The 25,839-nt window shown below is 47.0% G+C and overlaps 1 protein-coding gene across 4 annotated transcripts in view; it reads right to left on the bottom strand.

Annotated features, from left to right (window-relative positions):
• Positions 1–22,607, bottom strand: part of LMX1B (LIM homeobox transcription factor 1 beta) — a 120,160-nt gene extending 97,553 nt beyond the window's left edge. For all 4 annotated transcript variants that reach the window (XM_050714599.1, XM_035555258.2, XM_050714600.1 and 1 more), the window contains exons 1-2: positions 22,126–22,607; positions 21,560–21,746 (exon numbers count right to left, since the gene is read on the bottom strand). In XM_050714599.1, coding sequence (XP_050570556.1) covers positions 21,560–21,746; positions 22,126–22,264 — 326 coding nt within the window. In that variant the 5' untranslated portion in view covers positions 22,265–22,607. The remainder of the gene's footprint in view (positions 1–21,559; positions 21,747–22,125) is intronic.
• Positions 22,608–25,839: the final 3,232 nt, after the last annotated feature.

The raw sequence follows: 25,839 nt of genomic DNA on the forward strand, positions 1-25,839 counted from the left end.
AAGCCAAAAGACTATATATAATTTTTTAAGCAAACAGTATTTTTAACATCTTTCTCCTCTCTCCTCCCTGCCGACATGTAATTCAGGGATTTACGGGTGAAGAAGAGACTCCATGAACCCGGTAAAGCGAGCCCATACCCAGTGCTACCAGCAGGCAGCATGGACGTGACTTCTCCCATGGCCTTGGGGAACCCACAGACGTCAGCACGCACCTAAATGCAGCAGTGCTGCTGTCTGCTGTTACTTGAGTGGTAAGCCTTCAACCAGCCACAATCAGGGACTGCTTCCCCAGCTTGGACACCGTAGGCCACGCCATTCTTCTGTTGCTCATGTAAATATTACGTATATAATGTTGCTACACTGTTTTCACAGCACAGCCCAGGCATAAAATCTGAACTAACCTCTAGCCCTGTGGTGCTGAGGTACTTTCTCACTGGCTGTTAACACAGGCCAAGCCCACATATCAGGACCAAGGCTCAGGATTTGGTGCTGCCCCCCAGTTTCTCTCCAATTCTCCCATGTGCAGAAACACAAAGGACATCAGCACACAGACCCTCAGCAGACCTACTGCTGAATTAGGATCCCAAACAATTTCTCCTCCTCCTTCCCTCTGCCAGTATTTTTCTTTCCTTGTCCCAGAATCTGTCCTCCTTCCAGGAAATCTCTGTTTATATCAGACAAGGCAATGGGACATGCAGTTATTGTTGGACTCTTGTCCAAAAACTATTCTTCCACTGGCTCTACTTCTACTGCAGACAATCCTCCTCCGTGGGCCACTGTCAGGCCTTGCAGCACACACAGCTCAGCTCTGCAGCTGCCACTGGGGCAGGAGGCAGCAGGACTGGGTGCACTCTGCCACTGCCAACACCCATGGCACACACCTTGTAACAGACTCCCGAGGGAGAAATTAAAATCCCACCCTACTTTCCAGAGCTATCCAATACAATAAACACAGAGATTCTTCTATGATAAGTCCTAAAAACGTAATCCTGTGAGGTGTGGCACCAAGGAAAACAAAAAAGGACTGTAGAAAAGAACAAAGCCTGTAGGCTGTTGGGGGCCTTTTCTTGTCATCATCGGCAACCTCCTGATCTGAAACATCTGCATTGTCTTATGCCGGTCATCAAGACCCACTGTCCCTCTGAACTCCAAATGTTTCCCTTCTCTGCTGTTCAATGCCTCCCTGGGTCACAGGCCCTCGCACACAAATCATTTCAGCCTTTGGAGGGGGCTGAGAGAAAGGCAGGGAGGCTCTGAAATTCAATCCCCGAAAGGTTTTTCTTTTTCTTTTTTTTTTTTGGCCCAAACAAAAGTTATTTTTCTTTCAATGAGAATGCTTTAGCATCAAGTGCTGCTAATGCAGCAGCACCTCCCCACGCTCATGTGGGTGGATCGCTGTCTCCCCTGCTTACTGACCCACTTGCTCAAGAGATGGGCAAGACATGTCAAGCAGATCTGATGGGCTGTTTTATAAAGCTGCAGGGCGTGCTGCTGATTGTAAGGTCTGCTTATCTCTGGTGGATGCAGAAAATGTTGCATTGTCTGCTTCCTTATAAAACAGACCTGTTAGTTTTTACTACATGAAATCCTGCCAGGAACCATCAGTGACTGAGCTACTGCCTTGTATGCACAAATTGGCACAGTGAAGAGCCTCAACATTTCATGCTATATCCATGAGATAAATGGCATTTCAGATGGTTTTCTGAACTGATTGTTTCTGAAGTATTCACAGCCTCTTACTGCATTCTTTTGGTTTGCATTTAACATTTCTCTTATGTTAAAATACTCCTGTTCTTGCATTTAAGTGAGGATTTCTTTGAAAAATCTGTTGTTTTGAAGACTATCTACAGTTTTACTAAGACTTGTTCCCCAAGCACACTCTGACATCACACTCTCTGCCACAATTCAGCTATTAGTTAACTGACCTTAAATGTTTACAGGCATTTTATAGACAGTCCTTCACCAGCCTTACTGATTAGATGGATATATAATTTATTTTTTTTTCAGATCACTTCATCCAGTCCTTTCCTCACTATAGAGACTGCCACTAAACTGATACAGATTTTGAGATATGAGTAGAGCTATGCATTCAAAGAAAACATGCTCTGCTGAAGGGAATCATAGAATCATAGAATAGCTTGGGTTGGAAAGGACCCCAAAGATCATCTAACTCCAACCCTCCTGCCATAGACAGGGACACCACCCGCTAGATCAGGTTGGCCAAGGCCCCGTCCAGCCTGGCCTTGAACACCTCCAGGGATGAGGCATCCACAGATTCTCTGAGCAACCTGTTCCAGTGCCTCACCACCCTCTGAGTGAAGAATTTCCTCCTAATGTCTAATCTAAATCTATCCTCTTTTAGTTTAAGACCATTCCCCCTTGTCCTATCATTATCTACCTGAGTAAAGAGTCCTTCTCCACCCTTTTTATACGACCCCTTTAAGTACCGAAAAGCTGCAACGAGGTCACCCTGGAGCCTTCTCTTCTTCAGGCTGAAGATAGATCCCCAGCTCTCTCAGCCTTTCTTCACAGAAAAGGTGCCCCAGCCCTCTGATCAAAAGGAAGCATCACTACTTTCCAGATTCCTTTGCTTGCTGTTTTTTTAAAAAAACAATGCAGTGTACATTCTCATTTGCTTGCACTGTAAGACAAAAGCCACTGATGTTTAAGGTGGAACAAACAAATCTGGAGGAAACAGTGGTGAACTCCTCTGTGCACCTCAGATGGGAATTTTCCCATCCTGATGGCTGGTACTGCCCAGGTCCTCAGAAGACATGGGAAATGGTGTGTCCCAGGGAGGAGAGCACCCTGGACAGGCCCCAGCCTGCAGGAACCCTGGGCAAGTCACTTTGTAAAGGACTTTGATATCTGCTGAAGCTAAGTGCCATGGGAGATGCAGCTATTTCCTGCATATCAGATGTGTGCTCAGATTGGGGCGCACAAGGTCGCCAGGAGACTGGGTGGGGGAAGGGGAATTCCTGAAAGATAATTTCTTAAAACACTTAATTAGCACTGACTTTTAACATCTAAACTTACTAAAAAATGTTCATAAAGATGAAAAATACAGAGGAGCTAGACACACCTTCTAAAACTAAGACTGGTGAGTAGTGCTGAGTAAACTAGCTTGAAGCAAATTAATTGAAGTATCTCTACCAGTAGTGCCAGGCTGGATGAAAGTTTTTTTTTTTTTTAAATTAAAAAAAAAAAAAACTTTTAAATTTCTCATTTCCTTGCTTTTGATTACAGCTTCAAAAAAAAAAAAAGTCTATACACCAGAATGCAGCATTCTTGCATTCTTTTAAAATTTCCCAGACTTCTGTTTCAAAAATTGCAGCAACCAGTATAAATTTCATAAATCCACTAAAGAAGCAACTCTTCAAATACCTGTGGTTTCCCACATTTTCCAAGAAAAACAAAAAGATTTATCGTTTCTCATGTTAAATCTGAGAGGCTAAACTTTGAGAGACATGCTTGCCCACCTGCTGCACATGTATTAGTTCTAGCTGAAGAGAAGTCAATAAAAATGGAGAAAGAAGAATTTGCAGAGCTGGTTAAAGTAATAAGATTTGTTTCAGAGCATCTGATCTTTAGACTAACAGACTTCCAAACAGTTGGACAAGTAAATAAAGCACCGCAGGGAAGCCCTACTTGAAATAGGTTACTGCAGGGATACGCACAAAGGAATTCCTACAACTAAGAAAGAGCTGTAGCTATGAAACTTATAATACCATCTATTGGGATGAATTGTTGACTTCTACAACACTTAGGAGCGAATTCTATAGGTATCCATACCTTGAGGACTACATAGAATTCTGTTCTGAGCTTTGGAAAAATATTAAACCTATTAACAATTACCACTAAACAATAACAGTATTTGCACCTCATGTTGACCCTACACTCATGAAAAGATCATTTGTTTTTAGTCCTACTTACTCCATTCTCTCAACAGAAAGTTTGTAGACACTTAGCGATACTTCTCCCTACATAGTCTTAAATGCATGAAGGAAAAAGAAATACCTTCCTAAAGGTCTTTCCTTCTTTTGAGAAATGCTAAGAAAATTAAAACGCGAAAAGTTAGCCTAAGAATCCTCCTATCGTCCCCCTGGGATTTTCTGCACCACATATCCAGCTTCCCCTGGATGGAAGTAGGACAGAAAATGCAAGTCATTCACAGCAGTGCAAGGCGTGATACACCAAAAACATGTAATAATCACAGCTTAGAGCAATCAGGAGTGGGAATGTGTAATACAGTAGGCAGGAGCTCTCTGCTCTAGCAGAGCAAAGTGCAGTCAGAGAACTAAGCAGATGTCCAATGTTCATCCAGCTACGAGGGGGTGGAGGTGACACTGTTGTAAGGTGCCATCTGATCAGGACTTCTTTTCTGTGCTTGACATGAATAAGGGGATTAGGATGGCAAGTTTCCGTGAGCTCACTCTATCGGACAAAAGGCCCTGAGGTTTAGTGTCACACTGCCTGATAAAAGTACAGGAGGCTGTCAATCAAGGGCTTCTAGGTACTTGTGTCAGTGACATAATCTTATTAGAAGATAAACCAGTGAAATCCTTTTCATGATGAAAAGTTACATTTAATTGCTCCTTTGCTTTTCTTCTTTTCCTCTTGTTCATTTGTCCATTTGACTTTGTTAATGTTAGCTATTACAAGAATATAACAGGACAAAGATGCGAGCCATCATGCTACAGCTATGTTCATAATAAATGAACGACTAAGCATCCTGAAGGACGTCAGTGTCTTCAGGAACACCATCAATTGTGATCTTTTAAACAGAAGGTCAAAAGTTACTGAATTAATTAGCAGGAATACTCATGCACAAGGATAAAGGTAAATGTTATGTCAGTTGCTTTAATGCAAAAGTAAGCTGGCAAAAAGACTGAAAAATTGCAAAGCCCAGTCTCTGTATAACAAAGGAGGACGTTTAATATCCTTTTAAAGTGACAAATCCATATTAGCCTTAGAGATGTGGCTGTTTTGCTCTCAGCCAATTTCAGGTTTCTTTTTGGTTTCACAAACAGGCAGCCGATGCTGACAGCATGAGTCACTGCGCACTGCCTTGGAAGGACCTGGAGAGACGTCACTGGTGCCCATAGGGATAAGCCAGGGAGCACTGCTGTGTGGCTAGGAGCAGGGCAGGTCCAGCCCATGACACACAGGCCAGAGTGACCAGAGGAGCCCTGGCAGCGTGGAAGCTCTCCCATGCCTGAGAGGAAGCACATGAGGTTTGAACAGTGCTGCCTTCTGGGGACAGAGGAGAGTGACGGGATGCTTGACCCCTAGCACTAGTGCAGAGGATGTGGCGCCGCTGTCCTTGGGCATGCTGTAGCTGGACACCCACGCAGCCATGTGGCTGTGCTGTGAGCAGCCCACATGCATCCTGACCATGCCAAGCACAGCCCCCCAGGCAACCACAGGACTCATGTCCTCATGCGTGGTCCCCCAACATTCCCAAGACAGCCCAGACATCACTCTGTGTCACTGGAGGCCATCGCACACACCACTGGGAGATGAGTGAGGCAGGCCATGTGGCCAGGCTGGCCAGCAGTGGGGCACGAACCGCTGCATGCACTGCCTGCTATGGCAGCTCACGTGCACGCCATAGGCTGAGGCACACTCTGTGCACCTCTCCTCTGCTCTCTGCTCCGCTCCTCAGACAGGACAAGATATGCTGGCTGCCATTACTGCTGAGCTGCAAACACCCCAGGCCATGGAGCCCCTGCAGCCCCGTGCATACCGCAGGGCCCCACGGGAGCAGCCCCCACCAGCAGCAGCAGGGCTGTTTGCTCTGGCTCGAACTCACCAGCAGTGCCAGAAGCAGCAGGATGGCAGGAAGCTGTGAAAAGTCTTAAAGTTATTTTCCAAATATTTTCAAATTGGGAAAGAAAATTTGGACTTGATCTTGTTTTAACAGGACTGATCCAACAGAGGCTAAATTTAAGGTCAAGAAGTCTGTCCTGCAAAAATCAAACTGGACACAAAGACAAGACGAGCCTTTGCCAGCAACAGAAGAGGAGAGTTGTTCAGGTTACAGTGGCTTAGATTGCCCCAGAAAATACCTCTGGGAAGTAAATTAGCATTTGCCATGCAGTTTAGCTACCCTAAGACTCCTAGTTCTTCAACTAGTTGTGTGTGTAACTTTACCTTGTAAACAGCTGAAGAAACTGGGTAAAATTAACCACCTTATTATTGCAGGATGACAAGCCAAGCTAGAAGCTGTGCTTCTCAAAAATATATATTTTTAAAATCACCATATACTTGTCGCAATTAATGCATTGCAAACATATTCTGTGTAAACTACTAGTGCCATTTAGCAGCATGGTGTCCCACTAAAGTAAGTTTTGCACTAAGTACACAAGTGTGCATACTATCCAAATAATTTAGCTTCACAAATGCAAAATGTTTAAAGAAAAAAATAAATTCCATTCATTTTATACATACTGTTCCTTATTTTGTCCAAGTGCCTGTCTGACTGACAACAAACTAGCACTTTAAGCTGAAATGCTTTGAGAAATTAAACATGTAACTCTCTTCCATAGCTCAGTTGTTCTTAAAGAAAATAAGGCCTATATATTTCTTCAAGAAAACCACATTTGCATTTAAGAACGAGCAAAAATTCTGACAAGTGTCTTAATAGTTTGTGTGGGGTTTTTTTAGTAAAAATTTAAATAAAAATCATAAGAGAGAAGGATCAGAGTGGTAGATAGTAGAACAAAAACATGATTTAACATTGGTTAAATCAGTGGTAGTTGGTAATTTAATGAAAAGACAATTGTTAGATTACTGGGCTGTAGATCACATACCACTGACATTCCACAAACACTTTGCCAGTGAAAACCTAACTGCAGCTTTTGGGAAGACAATATCAAACCAGTATAAGATATTATAAATTAACTACCTGACTTACTATTTTTTTCTCAATATAACAGTTTCTACATTAAGCATATTTACAAAATCCTTTTTTATGTTTTCAAATATTTAATTGCATCTATTTCATACCTGTCAGTTCTGTGCTAAACTGTAGAGACTCCAAATAACTAAATTGAGAAAACCTGTCACAAATATTTGCATACAGGTTATTTGCTATGTACCCAAATTTCTATTACATTTTCTTCTGAAATCAACACAAGATGGGGAACTAGATCTAACCCAAGCTCAGATCTACAAGGTAGTTGTATCAGTCATCTCCATTTGAAATGCTGTGCTTTGTAGGCTAACCAATGAAACAGAACTATCACAAAGAAATGTTTAAAAGATTTCAAAACAGCCAGGAGAAAAGAACAATGGGTGAGCTAAATGCAGAAATTTATTTTTACTGATCAAACTTAAGCAAATCCACAAAACCATTAGGAAGTGCTGTCAATTATGGCTTGAAATCTAAGAAAGTAGCCATTCAAAGCACAGTAGGCCCTTATAAACAGTTAATCCACGCAGCTGCAGTAGTTAAAGCAAACACACTACCCTTCACTGCACCATCAATTACACCTTCCCAGAAAAAATTACACAAACTATGTAGGATTTTTCAGAGAGAAGATGGATTCTTTTGGAGACTTGAGGTCAAGACTGGGCTGTTTAAAGTATATTATTAACAAATAAACATTTATTGCAAAAAAAAAACCCTATAGGCCTTTGGGGAGGAAAATTGTGTTATTTTTGGCATCAAATGACACAAGCCATTTATGGCATGAATGGCTATCACCAACAGACTGATGAAATGGCAAATGTCTCCCACTTAACTTCCCCTGGCTTCCTGAATAAACTTTTTCAAACACTTTTTCCCTTCTGAAATGGCAATAAACTCCATGTAATTTTGGTTTTCTCTCTGTTCTCGTTATTTCAAGATCCGTAGCTGGAAAGGGTTGAAGGTACTTCCAGATGGGAGCTGAAGACTCCCCAAAGACTGGTAAGGTGATGAAAATCACATTGTTAGGATCTGGGGCTATGCACTGACCTTGTTTGTATGTATTCTTGCCTGAGCGACAACTTGCCACTGGCTTTCAAATGGCTGGGCGAAAAAGCTGAGGTTTAATTGTGGCATCCAACAAACTGACTGTTACAGCTCTTGTCATTGAATGTATCTGCTACGCACTCAGACAACCCCTGCCAAAATATGAGCTGAATTTTTAAGTTAAAAAAAAAAAGCCACAAACAGGCTTCAGTTATGCTAGACAACCAGTATTCATGGAACATGTATGAAATGAAGACAGCTTGCTTGCCTTGGGCTTGTTCTACATCCTTTCTGTAACACGAGCATCAGCTCACTGATCTCAGCCACCGTGCAGTCCCATTGCCCGTCCCAGCTGAGGAGCGTGGTCCCTATGGGCCGTGGACCACCCTGCTCTGACTGCAGCCAATAGGCAGGTGGCAGGGCCCCAAGTGCAGCCCATCACTCAGTCCTCCCATCTCCTTGAGCAGGAATGGTGGCTGGATGGGAAGGAAGCTGTGCTGGGCAAGGCTGCTCTTCCTTTAATTGCCCTGGAATGGCTGGGGATTCTCCCACATAAAATTAATGCAGGCGCCATCAAGGCTAATTTACTCCACACCCACAAAGCCATGCTGGGGAACTGGCCCAGGCACGGGGGCTGAGGCAGCGTGGCTCTGAGGGCCAAACTAACAGGAGCTGCTTACCCTGCCAGCACCGGCTGCTCCACTCAGACGGGATGCGCCCCAGCAGCTCAGAGACCCCTGCAAGCAGCTGGACATGTGTCACCTCTCCCAGAGCTGGGCACGTGGCAAGCTGCAGCTGTGAGACAAACCCCACGTTCTCCATGCAGAGCCCTCCCACCGTGGTTCCCACCAGGCAGTGACAACCAGGAGTAACCACGGTGCAGCAGCTGCAGCACCATACTTGTGTCCCTCCATGAACAATGTGGCTGCTGGCAGCAACGCCTTCTGCTCCTACGGGCTGGCTCTCTTGTGTGTTACAGCTCCAACCACAAAGCCTGGCAGGTTGAAAGCAATGATGCCAAGCAGTGATAGCATTGCTGCAACATCTCACATTCCATTTATTCCCTCAAATATTTTTACTGCATTTGTAATTTTGTAACGTTTCATATATTGCTCTTAATTATGGATTTTATACTACAAGTATTCCCCTGTATTTTGTACTACAAGTACTCCCATCGTTGTGTTCCATCTGTAAGAAACCATAGCATTGCTTGTCTTTGTACAAGCACATATGCACAAACCCGAATGCACACACAGGGCATTGTCATATCTGGTGCAGGGATCAGTGCCCACGCAAACGCCAACACAAACTGCACGCGGATACCGCACTGGTACTGTCGCCCCTTCGCGATTTTTGTAAGGTGAAATGCGTGCACAGCATCTTCGCAGCTCGGGAAAACTGGGGAAAAAGACGCAACGAAGTATGCAATCGCTCTCGCGCGCGTGTGTGAACGGGAGCGAGGCAGCATCCAGCGGAAGCTTCGCACCGACGTGCAGCGCGGGGGGTCCGCGGACGAGCGGCACCGCCGCCGGGCGCGGCGATAGCGGGAGCGCGGGACCGCTCCCTTCGCGGCCGGGGGAGCACCGCGCCCCGGCGGGGGCGGCGGCTGGGGCCGGCGGTGCCTCCGGGCCGGCGCCGGCCCCGGCCCCGGCCCCGGCCCCCCCGCGGCCGGGCCCCGCAGCGCGCTCGGGCCCCGCGGAGCCCGCGCTCCGCAGACGCCGCGGCCGGGGCGCGGCGCCCGGCGCTCCCCGCGCCCGCCCCGCCGGGGCCGCCGCTAGGCTCGGGGCCGCCTCCGAGCCGCGGGACGAGGCCCGGCGCCCGCCGAGAACGGGGGCGCGCGGGGAGGCGAGCCCGAGCCCCGCGGCCCGGCGGCCCTCCCGCGGCCGCCGCCGGCGGGACACCCGCCAGCAGCACCGCCGGCCCTCGGCAGGGCGCGGCGGCGGCCGGGGCGGCCTGCTGCCTGCTCGCGTGCTCCCGGGCGCGGCCGACGGGCAGCGCGTCCCCGGTGCCTGCTGCCCAGCGCGGCGGGGCCCGCCCCCCGCGCCGTAGGGCTGGCGGCAGCAGAGGTCCTGGAGCCCCTGCCCCGCTCCCTCCCCAGCTGCGGACGCAAGTTCTGCTTGCGGCCCGGCTGGGGGCTTGCGCCGTACGGCGTTGGTTCGCTGACCTTCACCGAGTCTTCCTTGACCACCTTCTGTTACTACGTGGTGCTTAAAGCACCGAAACCTAAAAGCTAAAAACGGCCATTTAAAAACACGGAAAGGCATGTATTCTCCCGAGTCTGAGTCTGTGTGATTGTTTGCATGTAACAAAAACCATACTGACGTGTCGTAAAGTTACTGTCAATAGAATCACTTCGGAATATTTTTTTTCTTCTACAGTTTCAAGAGAGCTATGTGTGGGAGGCAAAACTCATTCACTGGGACTTGGGACAGACTGGCTCTGCACAGGGGCAGCTTTTGCTGTTTCTTTCTCTATATCTTCTTCCTTTATGACTCTGGAGTCTAATCATTAATAATCAGAAGCTGACTGAAGCACTAGAATTATAATATTTCCATTTCCCCAGTGCACATAAGCACAGAGAAGACAAGCAGCTTGTGAAGGACAACAGAGCCACCAGAGTTGTGAAGAATAAGAGCTTGTCCTTGTCAGGACATTTAGTGAAGGAAAGGGTTGGATTTCTAAAGCCTTACTGCTGGTATGAGCATTCATGTAGGGCCCCATCACACTTTCTTCATCAGCTCTAGCACGAGGGGAAGCTGAGCTATGGGGTCATGCTCCATGTGCAAAACCTTCATCGTCGCCAGATGAAGCCCATGCCAAGATCCAACTGAGAGGACAACTCGCAATGTTAAACAAGGTACTTGGGGCGGCTTTGGCCTATGAAGAGCCCCATTCCTAAAAACTGCAGTGAACAGCTCCACCAAGCTCTCTCTAGATGTTTACTGTCAGGTAGCCTGGACTTGCATGATACTGCAAGCCACTGCATGCCAGGGAAGTTGGCTTCCAGGGCATTACTTAGGGAGCCCTGTGAGGGAGGATTTGCCAGCTCAGGCCCTTGTGGGGGCCAATGACCTGGCAGCATCAGCAGCCTCGTGCAGGGAGCACTTCATGTGCCAGTGACAGCTGCATCAGGAATGCACTGCTGACCTCAGCGAGAGCCACAGCCCACTACAAGCTCCGGAAGCATGAGGACTGTTCTCCAAAAGTGCAACAGATAGGCACTGAATCAAGCCTGCCTGTACAAACCTTCATAGAGAGGAAATTCAGTTGGCAAGCCATGATTATTAATATCCAGGTCAGAGGGGAGGAAAAGTCAGAAACACAAACATCCCAATGACCATGCAGACACCTCTGAACAGACAGCGTGTGCGATCGCATCCCAAACGCACAGTGTGCACCAACCTGTGTGCCCACACGGCTCCCGCTCCCCTGCCGCAGCCTGGAGGAGCCAAGCTGGGGATTTTTGATCTACGTGCAGTTCATGAGCAGCTCAAGCACAGCTCCATCATTTGACTGACAGGGAGGATGGACCAGGTAGCCTGCATCCCCAGCTGCTGGAAGAAATAAACCAGGTGAAAACAAGGCTGTGTGCCCAGCCAGCTCCAGCCTGTGTTGCAGCAGCGGGACCGTGGGCAGCTGGAGGCACCTCTCACTCCTCCCAGCTCAATGTCCCCCCACAGCTCCCTGCAGCATCTGCAATCATCCCTTCTGTGGCTCCTGACCATGTTAAAAGCTCACTACAAGGTTCACAGAGACAGGAAGGTTGGCCTGCTCCTGGCCAAGATCTACCACAGTTCTGAGGGCACAGCACTGCTAAAATATATAAATGAAGAGCTGTTGCAGTAGAGGTTGCTTAACACTGATCATTAACTACAAAGAAATGTCTGCAGAAAATCCTGAATATTTATGGGTAGTGCTGGAGATACCAGACTACCACATAAAGCTGTACCCTACTGCACCAAAGCTTCTACCAACTGGAGGCAGCTTGCCTATTCTGTGGTCATTTCAGTGTTCTGTTTTGCATTTTTTTGTGTTTTGCGACTCACTCAGTTTCCTGGTTTCCTACCATGCTTTATTCTGATTTACTAATAAGCCTGTTCTGTACAATACAGAATTAAATACTTGTCTCATTTTACATGCATTATCAAAAGAAACCTCAGCAAACACCCTCCCTCCCATGAAACTGGATTAAAGTTGTGACATAAAACAGAAAATTAGAAATCAGAGAAGCTGTTTCCAGTGTGAAGTTAAAGGAGTAGGCTCTATCAGGTGATAGAAAAATGCTAGCTGTAGGCAAGCTGATTATGTCGAAGGATAGGATCACACTGGTTGAAAACAACTGTTCTGTGGAATGGATGTTAATGACAATTGTAACCTTTCTCACTAATGGGTTTTGGCACGTATCATGCAGCAGCCTAAGGGTCTGGTCCTGCAGAGCTCCTGGTGACCCCAGCTCTGGTTGTGGAAGTCAGCGATGCCCAGCGCTCTGCCGAGCCTGACCTCTGAAGAACAAACACTGTTCCCAGTCACACCTCTCACATGCACATTCTGTAAGAAACATGCTTTCTAATATACAAGGAATGCATTAGTGCTAAATTTTGAAAAGAGAAACTACTGCAAGAAGTAGCAATGTTTGAGTCAGTCTGATGGAACAGTGAGTAATCACTGGTTGTAATAAATGCTTTAGGAGATTATTAATAATTTTTTTCTGCAAATCCAAATTTGCTTGCTTCCTATGATAATAATAATAATAATAATAAAAGTAATAACTGGGAAAAATAGCATTGGTGTAGATGATTATGTAAAGACCTCTATTCTTTTTTTCGTTCTGTTTTTTGTTTTTGTAATCGGTGAATGCTGATTCAGGTTGCACTAAGGAACAAACATATGAAAGCAAACTTCCTAAACAGCTACCAGGAGGATTTGGTCCTCAGCATGTGCACATAAATTCTATTAGCTCTTACTGGGAGAGTGCATGTGCATGCTTGTACATTATAAATAATATACTGATTGCAGTAAAATCAAGAGCCAAATTCTATCCTTTGATGAGCGAGGATGGCTCTCATTGAAGTCAATAGGAATTGCATGTTCGCAAGTTCATGTCAACATTTGCAAAGGAAAATTTTTTTGCATACTAAATAAAATATGTAGTATGTTTTGGAAACAAAGCAAATGACCTCCGTGACAAGTGTTTTCTGTAAATGTGTTGGCTTGTTACAGAAACACTGGAGTATAAACCCTTATAAAGTTCCTAAGAAATATGTTATTCCTTGTCTATGTTGATATTAAAGGGCATTTAATCAATTTGTGCTGTATCGGTTCTGCTGTATCTATAATGAAGATCACGGTAAAATTTCAAAACCAACAAAATAACAAACTGGAATTAATCATATTAACAATTCCTTTACTGTAACACAATCTTGCAAATGTCTCCTTGTTCAGTTGCCCACGGCAAATAGTTTTTGAAAGGAGAGTAAAATTCTCTCTGTTCAGTCTGAGCATCGTGATAAGAAACATGCAGGTAGGTTTTAGCTGGGCTGGTAGATTTCCATCTCAGTCTTGAAAAGTTGTAACAGATCCTGAGTTCCTCTGGTAATACTGATCTGAACACTTTATCTTTTAAAGACAGTGTATACTTAATGTTGCATATAAGATACTTTAAGGGGTTAGCTCCCATATAATCTCCATTAAAATTGCATAATTTGCCACACATGGTGCTTTCTACTTATAAGGTGCATTCAATACCCAATAAAGGGCAATGGCAACACATATATTCTATGTATGTGTCGGTTGTATAAAAGGAGACAATATTTGTTATTGGTAATTTGTTTGGTAAGAATCAGAGCCTATTTTGCAGTTTTGACAACTGACTGCTCACTTCCAGGGAACAGAAATCCCCGTCTGCTCCTCACATCACTCTAGCACAATAATTTGCCTTACTTTTTATAAAACCCGCTGATGCCAGTGGCTGGATCTGATCTCTGTGACTGCTTTAGTCAGAGCGATTGGACAAGTTTGTCAACATATGTTCAAAGCAATTGCAGGCAGGCATACCAAAAGGTAAAACAAAAGCAAGATAAAATTTCATTTGAGGAGTAACAGTCTAGCCAAAGCAAGTTCAGGAACTCAAAGAAAATGCAAGCGTAGTAATTAAAAAAAAAAAAAGTCAAAGATCTGCCTCAATTTTATCTTGAATTTAAAGAAGCATCTGGAAATGGTGAATAATTTTGCTGAACATGGCAAGTAAGACTCAGATATTTGGATCTATTTTAGCATGCATGTTATAAACACCAAAGAACATTATATTTAAAACCAAAGGTCAGCTTGTTCTACCTGAAAAGTTTTTTTCTTCATTTTTTTTCTTTCATGCTCTATATTCTTGAATTCAGAAGTCTAACTTTACTTTCAGTATTTATTTTACATTAGATATGAATTTGTTCACATGATTTTTTTTTACTTAGTTACTAGTGGAAGTAGTGTCTCTATCCCTAAACATTACCAGTGCTGTTAAAGTTATCTGCAAAATAATCTTATCTCCGTTACATTTTTACAGTGTCTTAATTCAGAAAACACTCCTGTTTTCCAAAAAAGAAAAAAAAATCTAACATTTTTTATCAAGCTAAAATCAGTTTTAAGTAACAGCGTTAGATACAGCACACTACAATTACGTAGGTCTGCAAGGTGTATATTGAATAATCTTTCCCTGCTTGCTTGATATATTTATCCAATTCGGTTAAAGAAAGGAAATTTGTGTTCTTAATTGCACTCATCTAAATCCACGGTAAGTCCTCTAATTTCAGAATTTGGCTGCCAGTGGCTCAGCTGTCAAGGTTCACATTGCACTGTTACATACATCTAACCTTATTCTTTGTTTCAGAACAAATGTGGAGTTTTGATATTTTGTAATGAACAAGACACTGTCATTTCATTATGAGTCAATCTTTGCCTCCTGAGTAATGCAATCATCCCCAAATCATGCCAAAAAAATCTTTCCACCACACTAAACCATCCAAGAGTAATACATGGCTTGTTTACCTTTACTGGAGATTGCTGTACAATTCACTTCACAGTTTTATTTGCTTGCTTGCTTTCTTACCTTACTTGAGCAATAACGTGACTTATCATACAAGAAAAAATAATGCAGGAAAAAATAAGCATTTATCCCTGTTGTTTTTTGTTTGTTTGTTTGTTTGTTTGTTTTCCTGCAAGTATGTCTTTTGACCTGAAACACCCTTTTTAAAAGATACTGTAACGTTCTTTTTCCATTTTGCTGGGGTTTAAAATTCACAGTCTTTTTGTGAATCTGAACATTATGCAACTTGTGAAATCTTGAAATATTACTATTACATTTACACACCACATTCTTCCAAAACTGACCCAAGAACCAAACAGCCCAAGAAGTATTGTGCAAACCAAACAAACATAAAATGTACTTGTCGGCTCTTCAGTCTAACAATGATAAGAAAAATGAAGTATTTTACTAATCCTCTCCTCCCCCTCAAATTACCCCACTGAGCATAAGCATGTTACTAATCCTGTCTTCCCCCCAAAATTACCCCACTGAGCATGTCAGCAGAAGTCTATGGGCTTCTTTGTGCATGGGTACTGGGGTGGGAGGCGTGTGTGTGTGTGTCTCTGCGCCTAACTGCGTGTACACACTCATTTCACAATGCAGGACAGCAAGCATGTTTGTTTTTAAGTATGTATTTCATTATATCCACTGAAGGCCCCATCCTCTTTTCTTGTGCACTCTAATCTCCCACTGACTTGCACTATGAGTATGTAGGGAACTCAAGCTCATGTCTAATAATTTACTTTATCTGCTGCATTCTTCATTCCAGTAGAATGAGATATTAAACAAAATCAAATCAATTCTTGTTTCAAGAACAGTAGTGAAGAAAAGCAGATTTAGTATAAATTTGAGTTTTGTGGATTTTGTCTGGAATGAAAAATAAAACTAACAGATACATTATGAAAAAATACGCCTTTTTTTTCTTCTGAAAATTTCTTTCCAACTATCTGACTCATTTAAGCAGACTCTAACTGTTATTAAATATGCCCCAACTTTTAAAGATCACAAGAGCAGTAAGCACTTTAAGACATATCATGCTTTATAGGCTGCTCCACAACAGAGGCACGGAAGATATACATTTACAATTGAAATACACTAATAACGTAATTGATCTAAGAAAATACATCATAATCCAGACATTTCATCATGATATATTACTAATAGTTGAAAAGGTGCAATGTATGCCTTTGAACTAGCTTAAAATGTTAGGCCAAAAAATAATAGATGTGATTTCTTAGCAGAATACAAAATACTCCTGTTTATTATATATTTTGGTGAAGAAATTTTCACACTGTGTATCATGTTTATTATTTCTTCTAACGATGGAAGTTTGATATTAAAAATTATCCTCTTATTAATCTAGTTGCATATTGCCTACATTGCAAAAAGTTCTTCCCTATCATTTTCTACCATTGATAAGTACAATTTATATATAACTGTTGTAATTATTTTGTCCAGTAAGTTTACCATGATCGTTGAAGGAAACCAAAATATCTCCCCAAATTCTTAAAACACGTTCCACTCTATATCTCTGCTACTATTTATTCAGTCTAACTTCTAACCAAACTCCGTTCTCTTCGCTGGCTCTGTTGATCCGGTGCCATTTCAAAACTTGTGCATTTATCTCCTCTGCAACCTCTTCTACGTGCTGCAAGGAGATGAATTCCTGCTGACGCAGGGGGGACCTGAGGGGATTCTGCCCAATCTCTGGCTATTCTGCTGATGTCATCTGCAGAAATAAGTTACATTTCTTTAACACTCCTGCTTTTGGAATTGTTTTGAGGTGCTCGTAAAGCCGGATCTTACAAAGACGTTTTAATTGGGCTGATATGTCTGATAATGCAGGAACGTTTGGTTTTTCAGAAAAAAAATGCCAGAGTATTTCAGACACTTTTAAAAGCATTTTTAGTGGATGACATAACTTTAATCATTACTGTATGTCTTTCGGGTATGTGCTTATGCTACTCCTCATCTCTAAGTTTCAATCAGTTTTATGCTATTTCCTAATGACACATTCACGAGGACTAGAGACAGTCTAATACAAGAGGCAAATGGAGTGGAGTGGGACACCACTGCTCTGCAAAATTTTACCAAATTCAGATGATGAACAATTGTACTGATGAACATAACAATAAGTCTCGTGTTCCCCAGTTTAAAAAAATGTAAAACTGAAAACAAATAAAATCTTCCTGTTAGTAAACAGTATTACCCATTCTGCGTGTAGCAGAATCTGAGAGCTCGAGTCACCTCTTGTACCACGAATTCTGCCTACATTCCACAGCCTGCTCTCATGATAGAAATGCTCACTCTCTCTCTCTGGAAGAAAAATAACATTCATGAAAATTAGAGACATTTACTAATAGGAAGCTTTTATATTTTGAATATAAAATGCAATAGAACCGGGAAACATAAGTTTCACTATTACACTTGTGATGCAATTTCCAGAATCTAGAGAGGTTAACATTTACACACAGCAAAGAAGTTCCACAGCATTTTGTTTCATTTTTGTTAGGTACATGCTGCTCCATGCTGATTTTACATAAAAAGTAAGTACAGTCACAGCCGAGAAAGGATCTAAAGATGAAGAACAGTATCAATATGTACCAGAAATACATGGCAAGTACTTTTATTAATAGCATCCAACAATGATGCTAAAACAATGTCTGACACATCTTGAAGAATCTAACAAAAATCTAAATATTTCTCTTTCTTACCCTAGGCAAAACTTAAAATGCATAGATAAAAAATTATGAAATATGAACTGTGATTGTTACCCTGTTCCTTGAATAAATGACCCCCTCCACAGCCTTTATTTTCAATGCTAGAAAAAGAATACGGAACTTTCTAGAAATTATATTTATTACTTACATACGCAAAAATGTAACCTGAAATAGTTACTATTCATAGCATTTATATTTTTAAATATCAGCAATAACTAGAGCAAATCATTGTGTAACACTCAGTAGTGAGACAAAAACAAAGCAGAAAAGCATAATCACACACATAACACAAAAAAAAAACCAAAATGAAAATGAAAAAGATATGTAATATTTCTAATTACTAATGCTTTGTAGCAAGAAGCACTGTTATGAGTGATACAATAAATAAATTCATTTAAGCAAATAACCTGAAAATAACTACTGCCAAACACCTATTTTTGAGAAACGTTCACTCTAAAGGTTTCAGTTTGTCAGAAAGAAAACTTCTTTTTAGAAAAAAAAGCTCAAGTGTAAGGTTCCAAATGTGCAACAATACTGCAATTTGGCAAAGCTCTCATTAAAATCAAAGAGATTCTGTTTGACTCAGGCTTGCAAAAGTCAGCCTTCCTGGTGCCATTGTACTGCTCTGTATTTTTCCTTAAAAGCCTTGCAATCAAATGTACTGTGACCCTCAAAATATTACATCTCAGCAAAATAAATACTTCACGTAAAATCAAAAGATCAGTATGTACTCATGAAAAAAAAAAAAGAAAGTTGAACTGCATTCTGTAAGAGGAGTGTAAAATTCATGCATAACGTAGAGGCTGGTCCCACTGATACACCAATGATATTTTTGTAATAAATTACATTTATCAGGCACCTCTGACTACTTCAAACCATGCTTGGGCCACTAATCCACCTCCCCCAGCATTTATTCTAACATTCCAAGCATAGGGGTAGCTTCAAATAGCCAACATTTTTATTAGGAAAAAAAAAAAAATGTTTTTACCCTCCCCCCCTAATGTGAAATGCCCTCATCCAAGGATGGGCAGTGATCATTCCTGACCCAGTGAAAGGTTTAAGGTCTGATATCTGACCCATCAGAAGCTTGCTTTCATTAGAAAGACGAGACATCAGTTTTCCAAAGATATACACACAGCACTTGATTATAGTCCTGGGAGTTCTGGAGAAATCTGACCTTTAAATTACATTACTACATACAGAAAAATCTATTTAAAGCTAATTTCAGTAACTAAGATATTTAAGTAATCTTTATTCTCCCTCTTATTTTATTTTCCAGAGATCTGTAAATAGGATTCAGGATAACAGAAAGCACCTGATTTTACTGATATTGTCTTCTTCTGTACTGGTACTGTTTCACCTCTGCACTCCAAAGCACATTTGCTTAGCACATAGGTGTTATACATCACGGTACGTTACAGTCTTGGATGACGGTTGTACTAGCATGCTGGAGATGACTTGCACAACTTGCTCATGGCTTCACTCCTCCCTCCACACTCTTACTGATAAAACTGATCATCTGCATCGTACAGCCCGTGAAAATAGTTTTCATGTCTTTATAGCTATTTCTATACTTTAGCTATCATAAAAGAATGCTTCTCTAAGCCTAAAATATTACAGACAGGGAAAGCACGCAAACAGTTTCAGCATAGTTTCACATTTGCTCTTTTGGGCTAATAAAATTTCAGAGAAAACAAATTTTGATTTACCATGTCTCCCCTCCCCTTTCCATGAGCTACTTCTGCTGTCAGTCCTTAGGGGCACACACAGCAGGCTATCATGTAATGTCACACTAGGTGCTGGGATTCAACAAAGGCTAACATGTTGATATCTTTTTATTGCTCGTCAGCCTGGTTACCCCATTTCCCCCCTATACAATGGGACACTTTTGATAATATGGAAATTTCTGAACCAGTTACATTTCTATTTTCAGTCAGTAACTTTTTTTTTTTTTTCAAAGCAATACAAAGCAGTACTCTATTATCTTGCTTTTTAACTCACAAAATATTCTCCTTTATTTTACAGAAACTAAAGATAGGACCAAAGTGGTACATTTATTTATAATAAACATAAATATTTACATTGCCAAACAATGCTTTTTTAGGTAGCCTAAACACTATTTTAAATTCTTTCTTAATTAACAAAAATATCAAAGGTAATACTACCTACACTGGCAAAACTTTCATCGAGCTACCACACTAGCTAGTAAGCTGTATTTTATTTTGTGTAGAAGTAAAAGACAAAGTATGCGAAGATTCTTCCCAAATATGAGCACGAGAAAATACAAATATTGTTAAAATTTCAGTCCCTACAAGGGCAGGACTGCGGCAAACTAGCTGAGGCAAACTCTGGTCTACTTTCATGCGAAGTACCCAGGCCTGTGGAAGATTCTTTAATAGCATGCTGGTAAGGGCTGCAGTATGAAATAACACGTTTTGTTGTAATTCCTAAACAGGGGGACATTTATCTAGGCCATTTATACAAGAGTTATAACCTTAACAATATTTATACTCAGCATGTCATGTTAGCATTTACTACCAGTTTCCATGGAGATGGATTTTCATGCTGTAGCTATGAAATGCACATTGTTGCCACTAAGCCACTTCAGGCCTTTCTGGAAGCCTGCTGAATGCCTGACAAAAGTTGATGCAAACCAATAGTTGTTGTTCTTTGTTTGTTGCCAGACTTCTAGCAGAGCCATATTATGTCCTAGTGATTGAAGTGCCCATGTTCGCCCCCCTCCCGGCACAAAAAGGATCCTCAATTTCGGTGACAAGCATGAAGTGGGCTTCTGCAGGGGAGGACAAACGCCACGCAGGGCCGGAGCTCTGTCTCCGCACAAGGACACGGCGCGGCGGGGGGCCGCTTTCCCGACAAAGCCTGACATTTTGGGGATAAAGTGTAAATAAAATAAAGCGCGGGGAGCGCCCGGCCGCGGGAGGAAAGAGGCAGCGCCGCGCTCGCTCTGCCGTGGAGGCTCGGCCGGCGCCAGACCCTGCGGCCAGGGCCCGCGGGCACGGCCGCCCGCGCGCCCTCCGCGCCCCGACAGCGGCTCGGCAGCCGGCGACGGGCGCCCCGCGCCCGGTCTCGCCCCGACGGGTGCGCCCCGACGGCCCCGCCGAGCCCCGCGCGGAGGCCCCGGCGCTCACCGCCCGCTCGGGGCGCCGCGCCGCCAGGCTCCCTGCGCGGCGCCGGGCGCGGCCGGCACTAACCGCGGGCCGGCCGCCGGGGCTGTCCCCGCGCAGCTCCGGGGCGCCGGCGGGACGGGGCTCGACCCAGGGCGGACGGGCCCTGCGGTGCCTCCGCAGCCCAGGTGGCGACAGCTGCGGCGGGCCGCGCCGAGCCGCCGCCGCCCCCCTCCGACGGCACCGCAGGACTCCGGACCGCAACGGGTCCAAGCGCTGTGGAGCCCGCGGCGGGCAGCTCCCCCTTCGGAAGGACATTTTGTCTCAACGCTCGTTCAGCGCCGTTCGCTGCAACGTTAATTTCCAGGCGGCCGCTCCGCCTCGGCGCCGGCGTCCCCGCTAGCCGGGGCCGCCACCCACAGCAGCCCCGGGTCCGCCGCACGGGCGCAGCCCCCCGTCCCTGAGGGGCTCTGGGCGTTCGCACGATCGCGGTGGGAAGCTGCCAAAGGCGGCCCGCTCAGAAACACGCTCCGAGTCTCGCAGCGTGCCTCCGAGGCGGGCCGGGCCACGCTGCCAGGGCTTCGCTCGCCGCCGGCGGGCACCGCGGGGCCGAGCCGGCCCTGCCAAGCCGTGCCGGGCCGGGCTGAACCGGGCCAGGCCGGTGGGACGCACGGAGTGCTCTTACTGTTGGTAGTCCTGTTTGCAGTAGAGCTTTCGGTCCCGGAAGTAGCAGCTGGTGGTGAGGGCTTGCTGACACACCGCGCACTGCAAACACTCTTCGTGCCAGGAGGACTCGTTCACCCTCATCAGAAACCGATCCGAGATGGGCCTCTGGCAGCCTTCGCACACGGCCTGGTGCTGGCAGTCCGACCCTGGGAACGGCAAAGAGCGGCGTGAAGCGGCGGGACGGGCCCGCGCCTCCCCGGCCCCGCGCCGCTCTCCCGCCCAGCCCCGGCCCCGGCCCCGGCCCCGGTCCCGGCCCCGCCGCGGCGCCCGGAGTCGGGCAGCCGCGAGCAGCGCAGCTCGGCCGGCCTCGGACTTCGGCAGGGGCGAGCGTGGCCGCCTCCAGGTCTGCGCCCCGCAAGTGTCAGTTAGAAAGTTCCGCGCCCGCCTGCAGCCCGGGGCGAGGCTGCTCAGCCCGCAGCCAGCCGGGCTCGGGCTCCGTCAGAGCGCAGCCCCGGGCACCGAGCGGAGCCAGGGGAGCAGCAGGGTTTGCTTTTTGGCATAGCCGAGAAACGAGCAGCAACTCACCCAGTAACACTCCTAACGTGGCCGGACCCGAGCGCAGAGGGTGATCTTCCATTTTAATACCGTCCAGCATCTTTGAGCAGTCCGACTGGCCCCGCGTAAAGCACCTTTCCAAGGACTCGGGACCTGTTGCAATATCCATGGGGCAGGCGGCGGCGCTGCCCGGCGCTCCGGGGCGGCCGGGGGAGACGGGCTGCCGGGCGGCGGGGCCGGCTCAGCCCCGCGTCTGGCCGAGCTCTGGGACACTCTGTTGCTGGGAGGAGGGAGTCGCTTTTATTTTTATCTGGGAGACATGAGGAGCGTTTCCTGCCTGAACTTCCAGAGACGGGGGGCAGAGGAAGGAGCCGGCGCCGCTGCCCATGGGGGCAGCCCGTGCTACACAGGCGCGCACATGCTCCGCACACGGCGCTGGGCAGCCCGCGTTGTCACCTGCTCGCCGGGAGCTCCGGAGCCCCACGCCCTCCGCGGAGGGCCCTGCCGGGGCCGGAGCCGGGGCCGGGGCCGGGGCCGGGGCCGGGGCCGGGCGGAGCGGCGCGGCGGGGCCGGGCGGGGCGGCGGGGCTTCCCCGGCGCTCCGCAGCCCATGTGCCATGCGGCGTCCCGAGGAGCCGCGCCGTTTAGAGAAGGGGCCGCGGCGGAGGAACACACCCCCCGGCGCCTCACCCCTCCTCAAACTTGCTGACATTTGAACTCCATTGGTGCGCGCCGTATCGCTGCGCCGCGGTGATCCGTCTCCTCGACGTCAAATAGTGCCCTGGCCCCGGCGGGCCCCCGCAGCCCCCGAAGCGCGGCGGCGCTCGAGGCGCGGGGCGGGCGGGCTCCGCGCACCCCCGGGGCGACTCGGGGCGGCCGCGGGGCGCGCGGGCAGCGCGCGGGGCCGGGGCGCGCCCCCGCGGGCCGGGGGCCTGGGGCCTGGGCCTGGGGCCGGGGCCGGGGCCGGGGCCGGGGCGAGCGGCCGGGAGAAGAGAGCGCGGCCGCCGAGGAGCGGCCCCGAGCGGCGCCCTGAGTCCCCGCCGGGCTCCGCTCCGGCCGGGCGGCGGCCGACAGCCGGCAGCTCGGCCCGACGGCAGCTCCTGGCTCCTGCCCCGGGGTACGTAGCTGCGCCGCCGGCCCCGCCGCGCGGGCGGCCCGCCGGCCAGGGCCGCGGGCAGGTGGCGGCGGGGCCCGGACGGCCGCGGGCAGCCCCCGGGCGAGAGCCGCCGGGCGGCGGGGCCGCGCCTTTGTCCCCGCCGGCACCTGGCGGGGACGGGGCAGGGGCGCGGGGCCGCGCCGTTAACGCCCGTCGCTGCCGGCCGGCTCCGCTACGGCGCGGGGCTGGGGCCCTGGCCCCGGCTGCCCACGGAGGGGCCCGGTGGCCGGCGCGGAGCGGCGCGGAGCGGGGCCGGGCGGCCGCCGCAGGGCTACCGGGCGGCGCCCCGCGGGGCTCGGCATGCGGGCGCGGAGGGCCCGGCCCGGCCCGGCCCGAGGGAGCGTCCGGTGACTCCGCTCCTTTCCGCAGGGCCGGCGCCCGGGCCGAGGGCGGCGGGACCGTCCCGCGGCGGTGCCCGGCAGCGCTCAGCGCGCTCGGGAGCGCTGTGTCCGCACGTACTGTCTAAATACCGTTTAACGCGACTGGTTGCAGAGAGCTTTGGATGTGCTGTACTGTTTCGTTCTCTTAAATGCAAAAGTATTTGAACGCGTCGATGCTCTGTGTTTATATATATAATTACATGTTTGCACACAATATGTATGTGCGAAAAAAAAAGCATATTTTAATTTACCGCGCTCTTCTATTCTTTTTTGTTCAGAAAGAAACATATAAGAAAAGCGATACCCACCACTCTCCATATGCTAGAGAGAGAATTCCTGAAATACCGTGTTTGGGGCTTTCCTTTCGTTTTTGTTTTTTTGCTGATACCGTTAAAAATTTAAATCTAAGGAAATAAAAGTCTGGAAAGGATTCAGTACCGGGTTTCTTAATGTGACCCGTGATATGCTGTGACCCTACTGAAGGAAGAGAGTTTATTTTGTAATGCTCCCAAAATATTGATATTTAATAAGCAGGACAAGTGTTAACTTGAATTACTTAATGCTTTTTTTTCTGGGTCTTAAGGTAAAGCCTTCTTTCTCTTCGTACAGAAACATCTCTGAATGAAATTCATAATTATGTTTTAGTCAAATATTTTGGAAAGGGTTTTAAGTAGTAGAGCTTACTTGATTTTTGTTCGGGACAATACAAATCTGAAAACCTTTGTAGCTAATACCGAAAAAATAATATATGATTATTTAATTCTGAGATCAAGATAAAAGCTGCTTAGATTTCAGAGTTCAATCAGTGGAGAAAAAAAAGCTTCTCGTTTACATTAATTTTTTATGTTCCCTTCCTATTGTCGTGTAAGGATTCAGTTTTCTCCATCGCACAACGGCTATGTTAAACTGTGTTCGACAATTGCGAGGAAAATGGGAGTCCCTCTGTCCTTTCCGCAATAGTTTTTGTAACTTCAAATTAAAAAAGAAAAAAAAAAAAAAAAAACAAAACACAATCCTCTGCGGCGGGACCGTTGAGAGAGGAACGGGAACCCTCCCAAACTCGCACCCACAGCAATAATTCAATCTTTGTTCGTGGGCTTTTACTCACAAATATCACACCAAAGATTTGTTACTTCTTGCCATGTGTGTGTACGAACACTGCACCGGATAATTGTTATCCCTGCCTGTTACCCCGAGAACAATTCGATGAGGTGTTATATTCGGTTTATAAAGTGCTTTTAACGAAAAACAAAATACAATTAAAACACCCACGCGCAAAACCATCACAGAAATAAAACATAACCAAGCCTGACACAACCCCTCCTCCCCGTGGCTTGGTTCTAATTCCGTATTTATTTGCAAGACAAATCTTTTTGTTTTGAGGTGTTTTGTTTTAATTTTGAGAGTTGAGCAACCAGTCACCCTTCTGTATTTCCTAAACAAGGCAGGGAAGAATAGGGTATAGGAGTAAATAACGCTGGTTTGAATCCACCTGAGGAACCTTCGTGGCTGCTGCAGTTGTGCGCGTGGATTCGCGCAGCTCCCGCGGCCAAGGATGAAGCGGTGACCGCCCGCGTGGGAGCGGCGCTCCCGTCCTCTTCCCTCGTCGTCGGCCCTGCTCAGGCGCGTGCACGCGTGTGCCCGAGCGCCGGGGAGCCCGGGGGGGCTCGGCCGTGGGTGCGCGGCGAGACCCTCTCCCCGCGGGTGTGCAGATGTGTGCGTGACAGACCCGCCGTGCTCCGCGCTGCGTGTGCGTGCCCGGGACGGCGGGGGGCCCCGGTCTGAACGAAAGAGAGGAAGGAGAGGAAGGAGAGGAAGGAGAAGAAGGAGAGGAAGGAGAGGACCTCTCCGTTTTCTCTGCGTGAGCGTGTAGCCCCTGGTCGGGTGTGTGGGTGTCTGCGCATCCTGGCTGCGTGCATGCGTGTGCAGCCCCGTCTGTGCCCGTGCTTTTTTCTGCACTCCCGGCGGGGTGCGTGCGGGCCGCCCCGCCGGGCCCAGCGCGACGTTCCCCGAGGTGCGTGCGTGCGGTCCGTCGGGGCGCGAGACGCGCAGCGCTCGCTACCCCTGGAGCGGTGTCCGCAACCCGCGGGGGTGCGGGGGGAGCTCCGCAGGGTGCGGACTTTGCCGAGCCGATGCGGAGCGTGCCGCCTGGCCGCGCGGGGCGTGCAGCCCCTCGGGCGCAAAGCCTGATCTCCGGCTGCGGGCGGGC

Source organism: Cygnus atratus, chromosome 19, assembly GCF_013377495.2.
Source record: "Cygnus atratus isolate AKBS03 ecotype Queensland, Australia chromosome 19, CAtr_DNAZoo_HiC_assembly, whole genome shotgun sequence".
Lineage (NCBI taxonomy): Eukaryota > Metazoa > Chordata > Aves > Anseriformes > Anatidae > Cygnus > Cygnus atratus.